This window comes from Theobroma cacao, unplaced genomic scaffold (assembly GCF_000208745.1).
Source record: "Theobroma cacao cultivar B97-61/B2 unplaced genomic scaffold, Criollo_cocoa_genome_V2, whole genome shotgun sequence".
Lineage (NCBI taxonomy): Eukaryota > Viridiplantae > Streptophyta > Magnoliopsida > Malvales > Malvaceae > Theobroma > Theobroma cacao.
This window is the reverse complement of record NW_017234783.1, coordinates 2,557-20,423: the sequence shown is the minus strand read 5'-3', so window position 1 is coordinate 20,423 and position 17,867 is coordinate 2,557. Positions and strand designations below refer to the sequence as shown.

General features: G+C 35.4%; 2 protein-coding genes across 2 annotated transcripts; both read right to left on the bottom strand.

Annotated features, from left to right (window-relative positions):
* Positions 1–4,862: 4,862 nt before the first annotated feature.
* LOC18585928 (caffeine synthase 1) lies at positions 4,863–6,766 on the bottom strand. The gene is made up of 4 exons (XM_018129799.1): positions 6,649–6,766; positions 6,169–6,570; positions 5,442–5,711; positions 4,863–5,276 (listed from the first exon to the last, which is right to left on the bottom strand). Exons 1-4 carry the CDS (start codon positions 6,721–6,723, stop codon positions 4,938–4,940), a joined length of 1,086 nt encoding a protein of 361 aa, XP_017985288.1. The 5' UTR covers positions 6,724–6,766; the 3' UTR covers positions 4,863–4,937.
* Positions 6,767–8,191: 1,425 nt separating this feature from the next.
* On the bottom strand, positions 8,192–10,111 carry LOC108663908 (probable caffeine synthase 2). Its single transcript, XM_018129798.1, has 4 exons — positions 9,918–10,111; positions 9,433–9,828; positions 9,078–9,347; positions 8,192–8,682 (listed from the first exon to the last, which is right to left on the bottom strand). The coding sequence occupies exons 1-4, from the start codon at positions 9,990–9,992 to the stop codon at positions 8,326–8,328; spliced, it is 1,098 nt and encodes a 365-aa protein (XP_017985287.1). The 5' UTR covers positions 9,993–10,111; the 3' UTR covers positions 8,192–8,325.
* Positions 10,112–17,867: the final 7,756 nt, after the last annotated feature.

Genomic DNA, 17,867 nt, shown 5'->3' with positions numbered 1-17,867 from the left:
CAAAAGAAGTGCAAGACATGAGACCACTAACATCAAAAAACCTAAGATCAGATACTAATCAATGTATAGCCAACATCCAATATTCTAATTTTATTTCTATCTAAATTTAGAATACTAAATATAAAACTATAATATATAAAATATAAATAGTTAAATACGATATATAAGATTTTACACAATGGTTAAATATATAAATAATTAAATAATATAAGTGAAAAAAAAAGATAAAAGAAAATTTTACCACTTCTTAATTTCACATAATGATGGTGAGTGGTTTCCGTCATTCTTTATCCACACTCAGAAGCTCATAAATTTCTTTTGAATAATGAAATGTGTTTTAATGGTGAGTTACAGAGAACAGACTAAAATAAAAATAAAATGACAAAAGAGAAAAAGAAATAGGGAAAAAGAGGTGTGAAGAAACTTAAATTAGGGTAAAGTTAAGTAAGGTTTATGAGGTCATTTTCTTATTTTTTATTTATATTAATAATAAAATAAAATATTATTTTGAGAGAACCATTAAAAATATATAGTAAATAAATAATTCCATAAATTTTTGAAGGGACCATTAAAACATATATATAAATAAATAATTCTAAAAAATTTTGGAGGAGCCATTTATATATATATATATATATAATAATAATTTTTAAAATATTTGGGGAGCCTTTTTGTTGCATTACCCTCCGCCCTTGTGTGTGGCCTTGTCGTATAGCTTGTCCATCACCTCCTTCCCGAACTGATGTGACAAAATGGGCTCCGAAAAGCATCTGTGGCCTTTGATTCTTGATTCTAGGCTCGACCATCCATTTTGACACCCAATCCCCAGTGCAATTGTGTCAATGAACTCGGTTGTCAAAGAACCTTCCTTGCCTGCCAAGTACTCAACTTCTTCTTGGGAGGGATTGTAGTAGGGTATATTGAAGGAACCCTAATTTTTCTTCATCAATCAATCCCTACAACTACAAATGGCCAGGTAATTGAGTAAACAATCAAACGTTATTGACTGAAAAAGAAGTGAAAATTTGGCATTTTACCTGTGAAACCAGGTAGGATAAGGCCTCGGCATGGAAGAAGATCCCATTTGTAGCAGCTATCTTTGTTTGCGGGATCGGCAGTTTGCCGTCCATTAAACATCAAGGCCATACGGCCACTAGGAGCGAGCTCTTGACATAGCTATTTAAAGAAATAAACAAAAAATATATATTTTAAGTATAATTTAACAGAATCCCATCTCATTTTGGATTGCAAACAGAGAAAAAAAAGAATATCAATGGAGGTGAAGGAAACACTCTGAACAAAGGAGAGGAGAAAATTGCTATGTTAAGAATGCAGGATTGACGGTCTCGACATGATCCTACCCTCTCTCTTTTGGACATGTTTACAAGTAATTTACTTGTTTGTTTTGGTTATGGCTGCCACTTTTAGCTGCAATTTAAAGATAAATTTGTGAACTGAGTAGAATCTCAAGCTTTCCATAGCAAAAGTAAACAAGTAAATTACTTGTAAACATATCCAAAAGAGAGAGGGTAAGATCATGTCGAGACCATCAATCCTGCACGATCTTGACATAGCTGTTTTTCTCCATCTCCTTTGTTCATGAAGACCATATCCTTCACCTCCATTGATAATTTCTTTTTTCTCTCATTTGGAATCTAAAGTAACTGTATTTCTTGGAATGCTCCCAAGTACTTAAAAACCATCTTGCTTCGTGTGGTTTATATAATTACTAGCACAAAGCAACTCGCCATTGCTTTGCTTTTCTCTCTAGTGATTATGTGATATCCTGACACTGGCACGCTTTTTAATATTGGTGGAAACATTTTTCAATTCTCCCAGCTTATCATGCAAAACGACACAAACAATTTCACTACGTGGGGCTTAATATCATCTCTCCTTTTGTTGTATGGCTTGTGCCATCCTTTTCTTTGGGGACATGCTTCGTACTCCTTATTTTACTTGATATTTATAATTTTTTATTATAAATTTAAATAATAGAATTATATTTTACTTGTACATATTTTAATTTAATCATTTTAATTGTGTTAATCGAATCAATTGTATAAATAAATTATAAATTATATAAATTTTAATTATATTAATCGTGTTGTACCGTATAATATTTAACTTGACATATTTAATAAACGTGTTAACTGTATCGTGTCATGCTATACGTTTATTAAACATATTCGTATATGTGTTTAAAATCTTGATACGATTAATTAATCATGCCATCTTCGTATTTACTCGTATAATTATTTATATCCCATATTTACACAAAACAGTTTAAGATACCAAAATACAAATTATCAAGTCTAATTCTATCATATGAAGACAAATCTCTACCAAACCCAATTTGCTCAATAAGTCACTTTCAATTTATTTGTAGCAAATATATATATATAAATTAAAAAATATCACTTGACATCTTAGTTTTGAGAAAACAAAGTTTCACAAGATACTTTCGTGTCATTGCTCCACCTCTCATATATTGGCAGAGCCCAGAAATGATGTGTATGCTGATGATAATATTGATGAAGTACCTATCAGAGGTACACTATCCATTCAGGAAATATATCATAGGTTCTTGACTGCTGTAGCTGAACCTGCTTCATATAGTGAAGCTGCTAAGCATCCAGAATGGATATTTGTAATGAAGGAAGAGCTTCAAATGATTAAAAAGAGTGGAACCTGGTCATTGGTTGATTGACCACTTGATCAAAACATAATTGGAGTTAAGTATATCTTTAAAAAGAAGCTTAATCTAAATGGGAGCCTCAACAAATACAAAGCTCCACTGGTTGTGAAGGGATACAATCAGCTTCCTAGTGTTGATTACTTGGAGACCCATGCTCTAGTGGCTAGATATGATACATTACGTCTGTTGCTTGCACTTTCAGCTGCTATGGGTTGGAATGTATGTCATCTGGACATTAAATCTGCATTTCTCAAAGGAATGCTTGAGGAAGAGATCTATGTTCAACCACCTGAAGGTTTTGAATTAGCTTCTGATCAGAATAAAGTTTACAAACTGCATAAGGCCTTATATGGCTTGAAGCAAGCCCCCGGATCATGGTACAACAAGATCGACACTTATTTGACACAGTAAGGCTTTGTTAAGAGTTGTAATGAAGCTACACTCTATGTACTAAGTCTTGAAGGTAAATCTCCTTTGATTATCTCACTTTATGTGGATGACTTGTTGGTTACAGGAGGAGATGTTGCTGTCATGAATGAGTTTAAGCAGAAAATGTTTAAGGAATTTGACATGACTGACATAGGGGCTATAAATTACTTCTTGGAACTCAAAATTAAGCAGAATGTCGATGGTATAATATTATCATAAAAGAGTTACATCATGGAAGTCTTGAAAAGATTTCACATGGATCAATGTAAGCCATCTGCAACTCCATTTGCTGTTAATGAGAGGTTCTCTGCTAAGAGTGGTAGCAGACTTAATGATCTTTCTCATCTCGTCCTGACATCATGTTTCTAATCAGCTTGTTATTGAGGTTTATGAAGAAGCCTACCAATTTTCACCTTGCTGCAGCAAACCAAATCCTGTTTTTCATGGTAAGACAAAGCATATCCAAGTTAGGTACCATGCAATTAGGGATGCTGAACAACAAGGAAATGTCAATGTGCGGTTTTGTTCATCTAAAGACCAGTTAGTAGATATAATGACAAAGATACTGCCTAAGCGAAGACTTGAATTCCTCATAAGCAATCTGAATGTGCTAGATACAAGTCTTAAAGAGGAGTGTTATGAAGTTAAGACTTGTATGTAATCAGCACGTGGACAGCATCTTAATTAAGTTTGCTTTTGTATATTATATCCGTTTGCTTCATTGTACTGGTCATGAAAAATGCTTGTGTTACCCCTGTTCCTTACGTGTTCAGGTGCATGTAATTAGGCTAAACACTTGTTTTGCTGTTTTACAAGTGTCCTTCATGCATGTTTTGTATATAAGCTTTATGTTTATCATTAATGAATCAAATCAGTATACAACCTTGTTATCATACTCGACTTTCTCTTGCTCTTTGTTAGCTTCTATTTTTCATGTACTTAACAGAACTTTTAGCCTAAGTTCATCTCAAGAAACCATAACAGTATTTCCTTCACCTCCATTGTTTTTCTCTGTATTGATTGTGTGATATCTTGACACTAGCGGGCTTTTTAACATAGCCTTCCTTCGTCAGACATTTTTCAACCCTCCCAGCTCATCATGCAAAACGACACAAACAATTTCACCTTGTGGGCTTAATATCATCTCTCCTTTTCTAGTATTATATGTCCCATCCAGTTTGATTAATTTAATTGATTTAGTTAAATTCGTTAAAAGGTTTGATTAAGTCGATCTTATCTATTTACTTTGGTTAAAAAATTTTTAAATTGGTTAACTAACTTAATTGACTTTGAAATTAGTATATTTTTAAGGGTTTATATTACATATATGCACTCACATAATTTTTTTATACATATATATAAATGAAGGGTTAGATTTAATCATCAAAAGGGATTTCCTTATCTATATTCACTCTCACATTTATTCTATACTTCTATTTGAATAAATTATTTCTATTTAATCATCAAGCATCAAAGAATAAAAAAATAAAATTCACTTTATTTAAACATTAATATTATTGATATAAATATAATCATAGATAAAGTTTTATAAAATTAAACATAATACAAAATAGAATGAAAACTGTGCCCTAAACATAGTTCTCAAGCCAGTGCGACCAATATTTTAACACATCTCAATTTAAGCTTACAATCCATGATTTATAAGCACTAACATACTAACATCATGGGTCAATACAGGTACTTTGCCTGACCAAAAGATGTAAGCAAGCCAAGCTCAATTGGTATTTTCACCTTATTCCTTGGCAAATCAATATACTATCGAATACCCTGAATGACACAAGTTTCAGGGTCAGATGTCTTTCTTTTTCAGCACAGCAACAATATTGACAACCATGGTTGTTTGTTTTCCCAACTTGTAATCTTCAACCACAATTTGTGTCACCTTCTCATATAACTTGTCCATTATTTCCTCTCCAAACTGGTGTGAGATCCATGGTTCAGAAAATGCTCTCACGTTTTTGGCTCTCGATTCTGCACTCGCCCATGCTTCCCCAACCTCCACTTTGATTGTGTCTATGAACTCAACGGTGAAAGAACCCTCTTTCTCCACTAAATCCTCAACTTCTTCTTGGGATGGAGTGAAGGTTGGTGCATTGAAGGAATCTAATTTGTCTTTATCAATCAATCCCTGTTTGATTATATTCACTTGGAATTATATTATGTCAAGTTAAGTAACTCGATCAATGAATAAACACATCTTAAATGTATAAATTTACTTGTGAAATTAAAAAGTTCTACTTTCAATGTATAGAATAATAATTAAAAAAAAGGATAAAATTTGATAATATTTCACCTTCGAAACCATGTAAGATATGGCCCTGGATAGGAGTTCAAAGTGGTACAGACTTTCTTTGCCTATGGGATCCCCAGATTTCCTTCCATTAATTGTGAAGAGGATGCGTCCGTTAGGTACCATCTCTGGTGATCGACATTTCAAGAACAAAAGGAAATCTTCTTGAAATTGAGAAAGGTATGCCTTTCTTACTTTAAGAGGGCTGGTTTCTGATATGTGGATACTCCCCTTGTTTAGTGGTAACCCTCTTTCACATGTGATTTTTGGTGCCTTTATCATGGGTTCCAAATGATTAGTCAAAATGCATTCCATGAATTATACCCAAATTTCTATTTGTATTAAGTTAAAAGTATATATTTAGGGTAATTCATGAATATATAATGCTGTAAATAACCTTTTTAACAAACAAATTAAGTTGATAATTGTAAAATTCAACATATATATGATAGTTATAAGTATAGAAGTTTGACCCTTAAATATATAAAATAAATTAAATAATCGTATCGTGATACTCATTCTGAATCAGATTAGTTTAAAATAATAACTATGTTGTTAGTGACTTTTTTTATCTTTTGAAATACTTATATTTATATGTAAATAATAGTTATAAGTATGAATTTTCTGATCCCTCCAAATATAGAAAGAATTCAAACGAAAATATTCGTGTTAAAAATATGACTGTTAAACCTAAAGATGCTTTTATCAGAAAAACTATAAAAAATCTCACCTTAGAGAGCCAATGTATCCCATAAGACGAATGCACAAGATGCATGGAGTTCCGAGGGAAAAGCCTGTCATAAAAGGAACCAGGAGCACCCATGGCAAACCGTGGAACATCCTTATATTTTTCTTGAATGACAGACAACCCTTTGAACAGTGTGTTAAAATCATTCCCCACCAAATCATTCAGGTAAAACTGGATTTCCGACATCTGACATTCCGATCCACCGCAATTCTTCGCCACGCTCTCTAACACCGTCGACATCACCGTGAAAGTGTTGGGACCCGAAGAACAACCCAAGTCAGCCACGTTGAAAAGTACTTCGCCGGGGCTCGAACAGAACTTTTCTTTCAACACAGACTCGACTACCTTGTAAACCATCGGCTGTGCCACGGCTGCCAGCTTGTCCTGCATTTAACAAATATAAAACTTGAAAACATATAAAAAAGAAGAAAAAGAAGAAAGAAGAAGAAGAAAGGAAAAGACCGTCAATCCTGCACTCTGGACATAGCTGTTTTCTCCATCTCCTTTGTTCATGAACACCATATCCTTCACCTCCATTGTTAATTTTTTTTTTCCTCTCTGTTGGAATCTAAAGAACTGTATTTCTCTGGAATTCTCTCAAGTGCTTGAAAACTATCTTGCTTTGTGTGGTTACATAATTACTAGCACAAAGCAACTCGCCATTGCTTTGCTTGTCTCTGTATTGATTACGTGATATCCTGACACTGGTACGCTTTTTAATATTGCTTGTCTCTGTATTGTTAAGCCCAGGTTGTGGAATTGTTTTGCATGATGAGCTGGGAGGATTGAAAAAAATAAAATTAAAAATCATGATTGAAACCAACACCATTTCTAAAGAGAAATTTATTATTATTATTATTATTTATACATAGTATTTAATTTATTCTTTATTTAATTGCAGGATATGTACACGTTTATACTTATGAAATTCATGCTTTTTAAAGAATAAATTACAAGATAACATGTTTACACTATAGGCATTAATTAGACAATTAAAATTCATATGTAAGACAGGAACGAGGGAAAAGATTTTTGTCCTGTAAAAAAATTCATATATAATTAAAATTCCTATATAAGTATTTCCTTCATGGCATTGGATGTTTTTCTCTGTATTGATGGTGTGGAAGACCAACACCGGCACGCCTTTTGATATGGCCGTCCTTGCTTCAGACATCTTTCAATGCTTCCAGCTGATCATGCAAAACAATTTCACCACGTGGGCTTAACGTCATCTGTCCTTTTTTTGTACGGCTTGTCCCGTCGTTTTCTTTGGGAAACTTTATCTGCCGACATCATCGTCGTACTGGTGTGAGCAGAATTTGGACAAAGGTCGAATTAATCTAAAAATTCGGTTAATTCTGTTATATGCTAATTTGGTTAAGTCAATTAAATCGAACAAAAGGTTCGATTAAGTGAGAATTTTTAAGGATTCAAGCCCAACCACTGACCCAGCATTTTTTTGACTTAAACCACATTACTCTAAAAAATTTAAGCTCAAATTGTTAGTAATGGTGGGCTTAAATTGTTATATAGGTTTTAACAATCACATTCACATTAGATGTGGGATGTTAGGTATCATAATTTTATCAATTCATGAAATTAAGAGTTTTTTTAATTTTATTTTTTTAAGTAATAGTATTTAATTTAATTTTTATTTGATTATATAGATAACATATTTTATACTATAAACATCAAATGGGCAATTGACAAAAATTTATATATATGGATACATTTGATTTTTTTTTAGCAAGAATATCCATGTTATCTTAGCAAAAATTTTTGTCATCTTAAAAATTATTATACTTGAAAATAAAGCAATTGGCCATTTTTCTATGAAATTAAAAATTTTTGTCATCTTAAAAACAAAATATTTTGAGTCATCGTTTTCTATAAAATTTGATGAAAACAAAACATTTTGAGTTGTTATTTTCTATTAGATTTAATAAAAATAAAACATTTTGAGCCATCGATTTTTATGAGATTTTTGTCATCTTAAAAATTATTATACTTAAAAATAAAGCCTCTTGGCATCTTAGTATCAAGAAAAACTAAGTCTCAAGATACATTCATGTCATACTATTATTTCTCCCATTACTTTTTATTCTTTTCTGCAATGTAATTTGCTGAATGACCCAGAAATTAAGTCCAAGTCTGATTTGTTTTCTTTTTCAGCACAACAACAATGCTAATGTTCTTGGTTGCTTCTTTTCCCTGCTTGTAATCTTCAGCTAGAATCTCTTCGGCCTTATCAAATAGCTTATCCATCACTTCTTCTCCGAACTGGTGAGACAAAACGGGCTCTGAAAAGCATCTGTAGCCTTTAATTCTTAATCCTGGGTCGGACCATGCATTCTTACCTCCAATCTCCAGCACAACCGTGTCACTAAACTCAGTTGTGAAGGAACCTTCCTTGTCTATCACACGCTCAACTTCTTCTTGAGAGGGATTGTAGTAGGGTACATTGAAGGAGTCTAATTTCTCTTCATCAATCAATCCCTATATGTATGGACCAAAACTGAAATCAAAATTAAGTAAATATAATAATCATGAAGGTTAATTACATTTTTGCTATCCGAATTACATTTCGTTAAGTAGATTATATATTGGACGTGTTCTTATTAACTAGTATTTTTTTATCACAATATTTATTTAACTAACAAGATTAATTTTAATTAAAAATTATTTAACGAAAATAAAATCAAGTATCTAATCACGAAATTTTAAATTTCAAATACTAAATTAAATATTTGATCATTGTTCGGATATCAAATGTGTAGTTAATCCTAATCAAAACATTTGACCCTCTTTTGATACTTAATTATATATATCTCTGCAATTATAATGAAAGAACTTAATTAGCCATAGATTAGGTGGAAATTTTGGTATTTCACCTCTGAAACCAAGTAGGATAAGGCCTCAGCTAGAAGATCCCAAAGGTAGCAGATGTCTTTCTCTGTGGGATCTGCAGATTGCCGTCCATTCAGAATCAAGACCATACGACCGTCAGGTGCCAGCTCTGGAGATCGAAATCTCAAGACTGAAGAGAAGTCTTCTTCAAACTGGGAAAGATATGCCTCTTTTACAGCAGGAGGGCTGGTTTTAGACATGTAGATCTTCCCCTTGTTCAATGGTAACCCTTCTTCGCTTGTGATTTTTGGTGCCTTGGAAATTCGTCCGAAGTCAATCATACAAGGTTGATGTATTATGCGAAAAGTATACTAATAAATTAAAGAAAAAATGGCACACCTTGGAGAGCCAGTGTACGCTGTAACAGGAATGCACAAGATGCATGGAGTTTCGAGGGAAAAGCCGGCCATGGAAGGAACCAGGAGCACCCATAGCAAACCATGAAACATTCTTATATTTCTCTTGAACGACGGATAACCCTTTGAACAGTGTGTTGAAATCGTTGCCGGCTAAATCATTCAAGTGAAACTGGATTTCTGGCATTTCGCATCCCAATTCACCGCATTTTTCCACGATGCTCTCTATCACTATTGACATGGATTCAAGAGGTTGGGGACCTAAAGCACACCCCAGGTCAGCCACGTTAACAACTTGAAGTGGGGCTGAATGAGTTCCTTTGAAGAGAGATTGAACTGCCTTTTGCACCATCGGCTGGGTTTTGGCTATCACTTTTAGCTGCATTGAAGCAAAGTTCGTAAAATGATTAATAAACAAGTAAAGAGAGAGTGAGAGAGAGATAGAGAGGGGTAGGATCATGTGGAGACCGTCAATCCTGCACTCTTGACATAGCTGTTTTCTCCATCTCCTTTGTTCATGAATACTATATCCTTCACCTCCATTGCTATTTTTTTTTTCTCTGTTGGAATCTAAAGTAACTTTATTTCCTTGGAATTCTCCCAAGCACTTGAAAACTATCTTGCTTTGTGTGGTTTATATAACTAAATAAAAGTATGTTATCACTGTAACTAAATAAAAGTTGTGATTAATTTTATTTTTTTGTTTAAGTGTGATTGACAATTTAATTAAATTCATCTTTTCTAATATAATTTTAAACTTGACTTAGTTTCTTTCAATAGGATGAATTATAATTTACGAAAACAAATTAAGGTTTAAAAATACACTTATGTGTAAAAGAGGTGAAGGGAATATTCTTTGCAAAAATAATTAACATTAGGACAGTGTTGGATGAGTACAGCCAGTGTTTGGGCTGCCTTGCAGAGGGGTGGCAAGAGAGATCCTATGTGTTGCATCGATATGATCCGAGAAGAAATTGGAGCAGACTAATGGCTTCAATAGATTCGTCATATGTTGTGGTACTTTATACTGTGTTGATGTGTGGTTATCTCTATCTGTGGATAGGTGTTGTTAAGGTATATGTAAGACTTACATTAATGGGCATATGTAATGCTTACAACATGGGCAGATTTAGGTTGATTGATTGTGTAATAGCCTGTCACTTACTTTTATTTAGTAACAGGGATAACATACTTTATTTTGTTTCTGTCTGCAAATCTAAATTGATTGTGTAATATCCTGACATTTCTCAATAGACTTCCTTGGTGAAGACATTTGTCAAAAAGGAAAGATGATGTTAAGCCCAGGTTGTGGAATTGTTTTGCATGATGAGCTGGGAGGATTGAAAAAAATACAATTAAAAATCATGATTGAAACCAACACCATTTCTAAAGAGAAAAACAATGATTGAAAGATGGAACGATGAAAAAAAAAATAAGTTTTTAATTTTATTATTATTATTTATTAATAGTATTTAATTTATTCTTTATTTAATTGCAGGATATGTACATGTTTATACTTATGAAATTCATGCTTTTTAAAAAATAAATTACAAGATAACATGTTTTACACTATAGGCATTAATTAGACAATTAAAATTCATATGTAAGACAGGAACGAGGGGAAAGATTTTTGTCCTATAAGAAAATTCATATATAATTAAAATTCCTATATAAGTATTTCCTTCGCGGCCTCCGATGTTTTTCTCTGTATTGATGGTGTGGAAGACCAACACCGGCACGCCTTTTGATATGGCCGTCCTTGCTTCAGACATCTTTCAATGCTTCCAGCTCATCATGCAAAACAATTTCACCACGTGGGCTTAACGTCATCTGTTCTTTTTTTGTACGGCTTGTCCCATCGTTTTCTTTGGGAAACTTTATCTCCAGACATCATCGTACCGGTATGAGAAAAATTTGGACAAAAGTTGAATTACTCTATAAATTCGGTTAATTCTGTTATATGTTAATTTGGTTAAGTCAATTAAATTGAACAAAAAATTTGATTAAGTGGGTTTTATCAATTCATGGGATTAAGAGTTTTTTTAATTTTATTTTTTTATGTAATAGTATTTAATTTAATTTTATTTGATTATAAGGATAACATATTTTACATTACAAACATCAAATGGGCAATTGACAAAAATTTATATATATGGATACATTTGATTTGTTTCTTAGCAAGAATATCCATATCATCTTAGCAAAAATTTTTGTCAACTTAAAAATTATTATACTACAAACATCAAATGGGCAACTGACAAAAATTTATATATATATATATATGGATTTTTGGTGTGTCATGATTGTTCCTGTCTTATTATGGGTTAACTGATTTTTTGGATTTTTAGCATGTCACGGCTGTTCCTAGCATGTCATGGCTGTTCCTGGTGTGTTGTCGGTTAACTAAATTTTTGGGTTTTTGACGTGTCACGGCTGTATCTGGCGTGTTGTGGGTTAATTGATTTTTTGGGTTTTTAGCGTGTCACAGCTGTTCCTGACGTGTAGTTGATTAACTGGATTTTTTGGTTTTTGGCATGTCATGGCTATTCCTGGTGTGTTGTGGGTTAACTGATTTTTTAGGTTTTTAACGTGTCATGGCTATTCTTGGAGTGTTGTGGGTTAATTGGATTTTTGGATTTTTAGCGTGTCACGGCTGTTCCTAGCGTGTTGTGAGTTAACTGATTTTTTGTGGTTTTATCGTGTCACAGCTGTTAGTGTAACGAGTGAGTAATTACAGTGATTGGCGTGTCACAACATTTGACTTGATATGTTTGGCGTGTTACAACATTTTACTTGATATGCATGGTGTGTAACAACATTTATTTCTTTCTTCAGTATACCTTGTTTCCACATTATGGGTTCACTCACTCGTGCATGTGTGCCATATTTTACAGGTGCAGCCCAGTCAGTATGAGGATCTCAATAGTTTGCTTCTTGTGTCGAGGGAAAAGTGGGCATTCAATGTCGCTATCAACACCCACTGTAAGTGGTCGCAACTACATTACATCAACAAGACTCTCTAAGAGAAAGGGGAGTACGATGCAGTGAAGCGTACATGTTTCGAAAAGCTGCTGGACGTATATCTACAAGGCTACTTCAGCGCTAGTCTCTGGCATAACATCATGATTCGTCGAATCAATGAGACAAAGGCAATGGAGCATGAGCTATGGTTTGCCATTGGCAAGAGCAAGGGGCGGATATCAAAGCAAGAGTTCTGCCTTATCACCAGACTGAAGTTTGGCACAATGCTCGATGTGTTCAGACGACCATACGAGATTGTTGCGGATTGAATTCATGCCAGATACTGGAATGGGTAGCAGAGCATTAAGTTGCAGGCGTTGCTTGATACTTTTAACGGAGGCAACTTTCAGCGACCAAGCGACTCAACAAGATGGCGCTTGTCTTGGTCGCGAATAACATTTTATTTGGTCAAGACTACCGTAGACGGGGTGACGCCTTAGCTATTGTCATTGGTGGAGGACATCGACGCTTGAATTGCCTTTCCATGGGGTCACTATATTTGGAGGCTGATCGAGGACTACCTTTTGAAGGGGTTCGAAGTGCCTGCCTCAAACTCGTAGAAGGCTACTCGTTTACGGTACAACATTTACAAATTCGCGTGGGTGATACAGGTAGTGTCACTAAACATTTATCCTTTTCGTTTTGACATAAAAATTTGTGGTTGCACTCGTTTATCATTTACGGTGTGATAATGTTACATTTGACTTGCAGTTTTGGGCAATTGAGGTAATTTCGGCCTTTCAAAAAATAGTTGCCCCCTCTATTCCGAAGGACGTCTACCCACGTATGTGCAGACGATAATGCATTCAGAAGTCGAAAGACTTCTACAAAACAGTAGAGAAGTTGGAGTCATCTGAGCAGGTGAGTGAACAGCTACTAATTTCTGTTATGCATTTGTATAATAATTATGCCTAAAATTTAGTCACAATCCCTATTTTGCAGTTATGGGAAGTTGAGACTTTGGAGCCCACCCCAGATGAGGCCAGTCGGGAGTATTTTGTGGACATTGATGTCCCGTTTTCTGAGGGCCACCAGTACATGCCAATAGGGTACTTGGAGGATCGACCAGACTAGGGCTTAGAAGCTTGGGAAAATAGGAGAAATTTAAAAGAAAATAGAGACACTAGTGGCATGAAGTGGAGGCACACCGTCGTTGCTTTAGTGGATGAGCTGTCGAGCCTTGAGTTGATAGAAGAAGGGGACGACCATGGCAATGGTCGTGAACAGCCGATAAGAACGGTTGTAACGATTTGTGTTCAACATTTCTGTATATGTTTATCGAGTAACACATTAATTTCTGTCATTGACGATATTTTGTAATCGAAAAATGTCATAGTTAAGAAGATTATGATTGCAAATATGCGTCGCAATACGCTCTAGAAATTTTTTCCAACAGTTGTGAGAGCGAACCCTGAACATATCGGCCTTGTATGTACATAATTTTTTTTGTATATCTAATTAATTTTATTAATTTTAATATTCGTACATTTTATACATTACTTTCCCATTACTTCTTCTTTATCAATTCAAACACAGTGCCTATAAAAATCAGAAGCAAATGTAAATTTTAAAATTAATACTGTAACCACGTGGTGTGTCACCCTAGTGGGGCATGACGTGTCACCCCACAAGACTATAATAAGTCAGCGTGTCACACAAGAAGTCTGCATGCACTCAGCATGTCACCACAATTGGCCCGTGCCGTGTCACCCCACAAGACTGCAACAAGTAAGTGTGTCATGCCATAAGTTTGCATTCACTCAGCGTGTCACCACAATTGGCCGTGCCGTGTCACCCCACAAGACTGCAACAAGTCAGCGTGTCACGCCAGAAGTCTGCATGCACTCAGCATGTCACCCCAATTTGCCCATGCCGTGTCACCCCACGAGACTGCAACAAGTCAGCGTGTCACGCCATAAGTTTCCATTCAGTCAGTGTGTCACCACAATTGGCCCGTGCCATGTCACCCAAGACTACTACAAGTCAGCATGTCATGCCATAAGTCTGCATGCACTTAGTGTGTCACCACAAGCATCTGCTCCCACTCAGCGTGTCACCACAAGATGTCATTCACATCTACCAATTACAGCCTAATCTCAACCCCCACACCAGATGATCAAAACAGCCTCGTGGCATTTTTTTATTAGCTTAGAATAATTTAGATGAATTAATTTAATTTTATATCTCTTAGGAGATTTGAGTGTAAGAACATAAAAGGTTAAATCAAATGAAATAGAAAGGAATTAAATCAAATCATTAATTGTTCAATACAAGTGCTAATAAAATATGAGAAATTGGGTAACAGTATAGGGACTTTGCAAGTCTGTTCAATGTTCAAAACTACGAACAAAATGAAATGAATACTTAAATAATATATCTATAAAATTAATTAAAAAAATAAAGACTCATCTACAAGAGGAAACTAATAAACACTAAAAAATATGAATGAATGTAAGATACTACAAGAGAAAATTATGAGAAAGGTATTGCACACGGGTTACACATTTAGTTAGGAAGACAAGTTGTCTTCATCCACAACACACTTTACATTTTCAAACATTGTCTTTCGTATTTGATAGTTATTGCGTGTGTGACCGGTTTGTCTGCAACTTGAACATGTTTTGGGTCGGCGCACTCGTGGAGGCACCGATTGACTTGGAGATGGTGCCGAATTTGTGGATGGAACTGCAAATAGGGATGGGTAATTTTGTTTATTATGCCCATACATATTGAATTGCGAATATCTCCGTGCTCGACTGCCTTCACCAGCCGATGGAATCCTTCTCCTCCTAGGTCTTCCAGCTTGGCCTCACCAAGGTGGTGGCAAGACGACAATTTGTTTCACATGAGGGGGGATGTCCCACTCACTAGGATGCCCTATCTGGGTGAATGTATCTCGAATAACACTTTACCAAAACGGTTGTCTTGTAGTAGTCAGCGTAAAATTCAATGGCTTCACGTTTGCATTTACTGAAAAATACAATAAACTCAATCTTCAGGCATAATATAAATGCTATGTCAATTATGGTTCAAATAAGAAATAAAGATTTTCTGACCTTATTGCTGCAATGGCATGGCTGCATGGCAGTAAATCTGTTTTAAACTCACAACATGAACACGTTTTTTTGGACAAGTTTACAAGTTTGTCCATCTTCCCGTTTTTAACTTCGAACTCCACTCGATTGATAGGCTTAATTACAAAGCGATGTGCATAATTGAACCGTTTGCTCAACTACCTGGCAACCCAAAGGCTAAAGGCGTGGTCACCTTTACGACCTCCTCGTACCAGTCATGGAACCAACGCTGGAACATGTCTTTGATGAACCCGATCAAAATAGTGATTGGCATTTATCTTGCATGCTTCAAGCATGAGTTAATACATTCTGCAATGTTGAATGTCATCATGTGGTATCGCCTTGCCGATGAACATGCACGTGCCCATCTCTCAGGCCCTATTCTTATAAGGTCAGCGTGGGCTCCCACGTGAATCTGCTTGAGCTGGTTCATATGTCTGTTGAAATCGAAAACCTTATAGCAATCTCGAGCAAGGTGAAAAGCATAGAAAGGTCATCGCGCTTGAACTTTTTTTAAAGTTTTTTTTCAAGTGGTAACCACATAAACCGTGGTGCGCTTCTGGGTAAGCATTTTGGATTGCTTTCTTAATGTCGAGATGCTGATCAGAAATGAACATAGTGTTTTCAGGACAACCAACCGCATCACGTAGCTTGCTAAGAAACCACGTCCATGAGTCTTCGTTCTCAACATGGCAGATGCTAAATGCAACTAGATATACATACTCGTTTGTATCTTTGCATACAGCGACAAACAAAGCACCTTTGAATCTGCCTTTCAGATGTGTCGCATCAATTATAATCGTAGGACGCATTATATCCCTAAACCCCAAAATACAAGCCCCGTATGACTATAAATAATATTTGAATCTTTCTTCCTCATTAGTAGCCACTGTAGTCACTGTACTAGGATTTTCTTGTTCCAACATATAAAAATATGAGGGTAGTAGTTGAAATGACTCCTCCGGGGGACCGAAAACAAGCCTTTTCGCATACTCTTTCGCTTGCCAAGCCTTACCATATAAGCATTCCAATCCCCACTGAACTCTCATCTCACAAATTATGTCTTTAGGTCTCAATGCTACTCTATTAACCCGAAGCTTGTGTGACATAAGTTCACAAATTATCTTCGCACTCGTAGTTGAAAATCGCCCTTGTAAACCATCAATAGTACAGGTGTGTACTTTGTGGAATGTCTGAACTTGCCAATATTCTCCTCTGTCAGGTAACTTCGTTGCATGCACACTGAACTTGCATGCCTTGTCCTTGCAACCAACCTCGTAACAACCTTTAAATGACCTTTTTACTCTTATCGCAAACTTTTCTTTTAGAACCAACATGCTCAAAGCTCGTTTCAACTCGGCCTTGGACGAAAACATTCTTCCTTTGTATAAGCGATTATCGGTACATGTCGACTCCTCAGTGGTAATTGTTTGGAAGGAGAACCTTTCTACACTTGCAGTTAGCCATATACGAGATATCCCTGCATTTCTCCTTTCTTGATAACTGTCATCGAGCAATGTATCAAGGGAACGAATCTCGTTCTCACCAGTGATGGGGTTCTTGTATATGGGGTCATCACACTAAACATCTCCTACATCACCATCTCCAACAGGTTCCGTTTCACCTTCAACATTATTGTAAATTAGAAAGCCACTGTCATAAAAGCTAGTTATCGTCTGAACTGTCATCATACCATTGTTCAAGCACATCATCTGAATTGTCATAAAATCTATTTTCACCGACAGCGAACAAATCCTCATTTCCCTCATTAGATGCAGTATTATCCTCTAGTGTCATAATGTCACCCTCCAACCTCATAATGTTGTCCTCAAGTATCGTATTCTCATTTGACAATGGCATTACACACTCTACAGTTTTACCCGATCGTTGCATTTGTTGAACAAAAGCAAGTAATTGGTTTGATGCACATCCTGATCGGAATTATGCAGCCAACTGTTCTATAAATGTCGTCTATTTACCAGACTACACAAACTTTTGTGCATGCCTCAATTTCCACTGTTGTGGGTTACGGATCAAATGATGTGGTATATGTGAAGCATTGTAAATCTCATTTTGATTGACCTGATTATCATGTTGTTAAACTTCTTCATGTGACATAACATTTGTTTGACGTCCCTTAATGCTGACATACACAACCGAAACATTTCTCTGTATTAGAAGAATTAATGCAACATCCTCATCGTCCTTGATAATTGGCCATGATAGCTCTTCGGGTGTACTGATCAATGCATGTAACTCAATCTCGTCAATTTCTGAGTTTACCCCAACAACATCTTCAACCAACTTCATCAAGCCTGCAAAT

Coding starts and splice junctions, on each gene's coding strand:
- LOC18585928 (XM_018129799.1), bottom strand. CDS start 6,723: ATGGAGGTGAAGGATATGGTGTTCATGAACAAAGGAGATGGAGAAAAC. Junction 5,712..6,168: donor GGATACATTGGCTCTCTAAG/GTGAGATTTTTT, acceptor CCCATGATAAAG/GCACCAAAAATCACATGTGA. Junction 5,277..5,441: donor TATCTTACATGGTTTCGAAG/GTGAAATATTAT, acceptor ATAATCAAACAG/GGATTGATTGATAAAGACAA.
- LOC108663908 (XM_018129798.1), bottom strand. CDS start 9,992: ATGGAGGTGAAGGATATAGTATTCATGAACAAAGGAGATGGAGAAAAC. Junction 9,829..9,917: donor TCAAGAGTGCAGGATTGACG/GTCTCCACATGA, acceptor GCTTCAATGCAG/CTAAAAGTGATAGCCAAAAC. Junction 9,348..9,432: donor GCGTACACTGGCTCTCCAAG/GTGTGCCATTTT, acceptor CGAATTTCCAAG/GCACCAAAAATCACAAGCGA.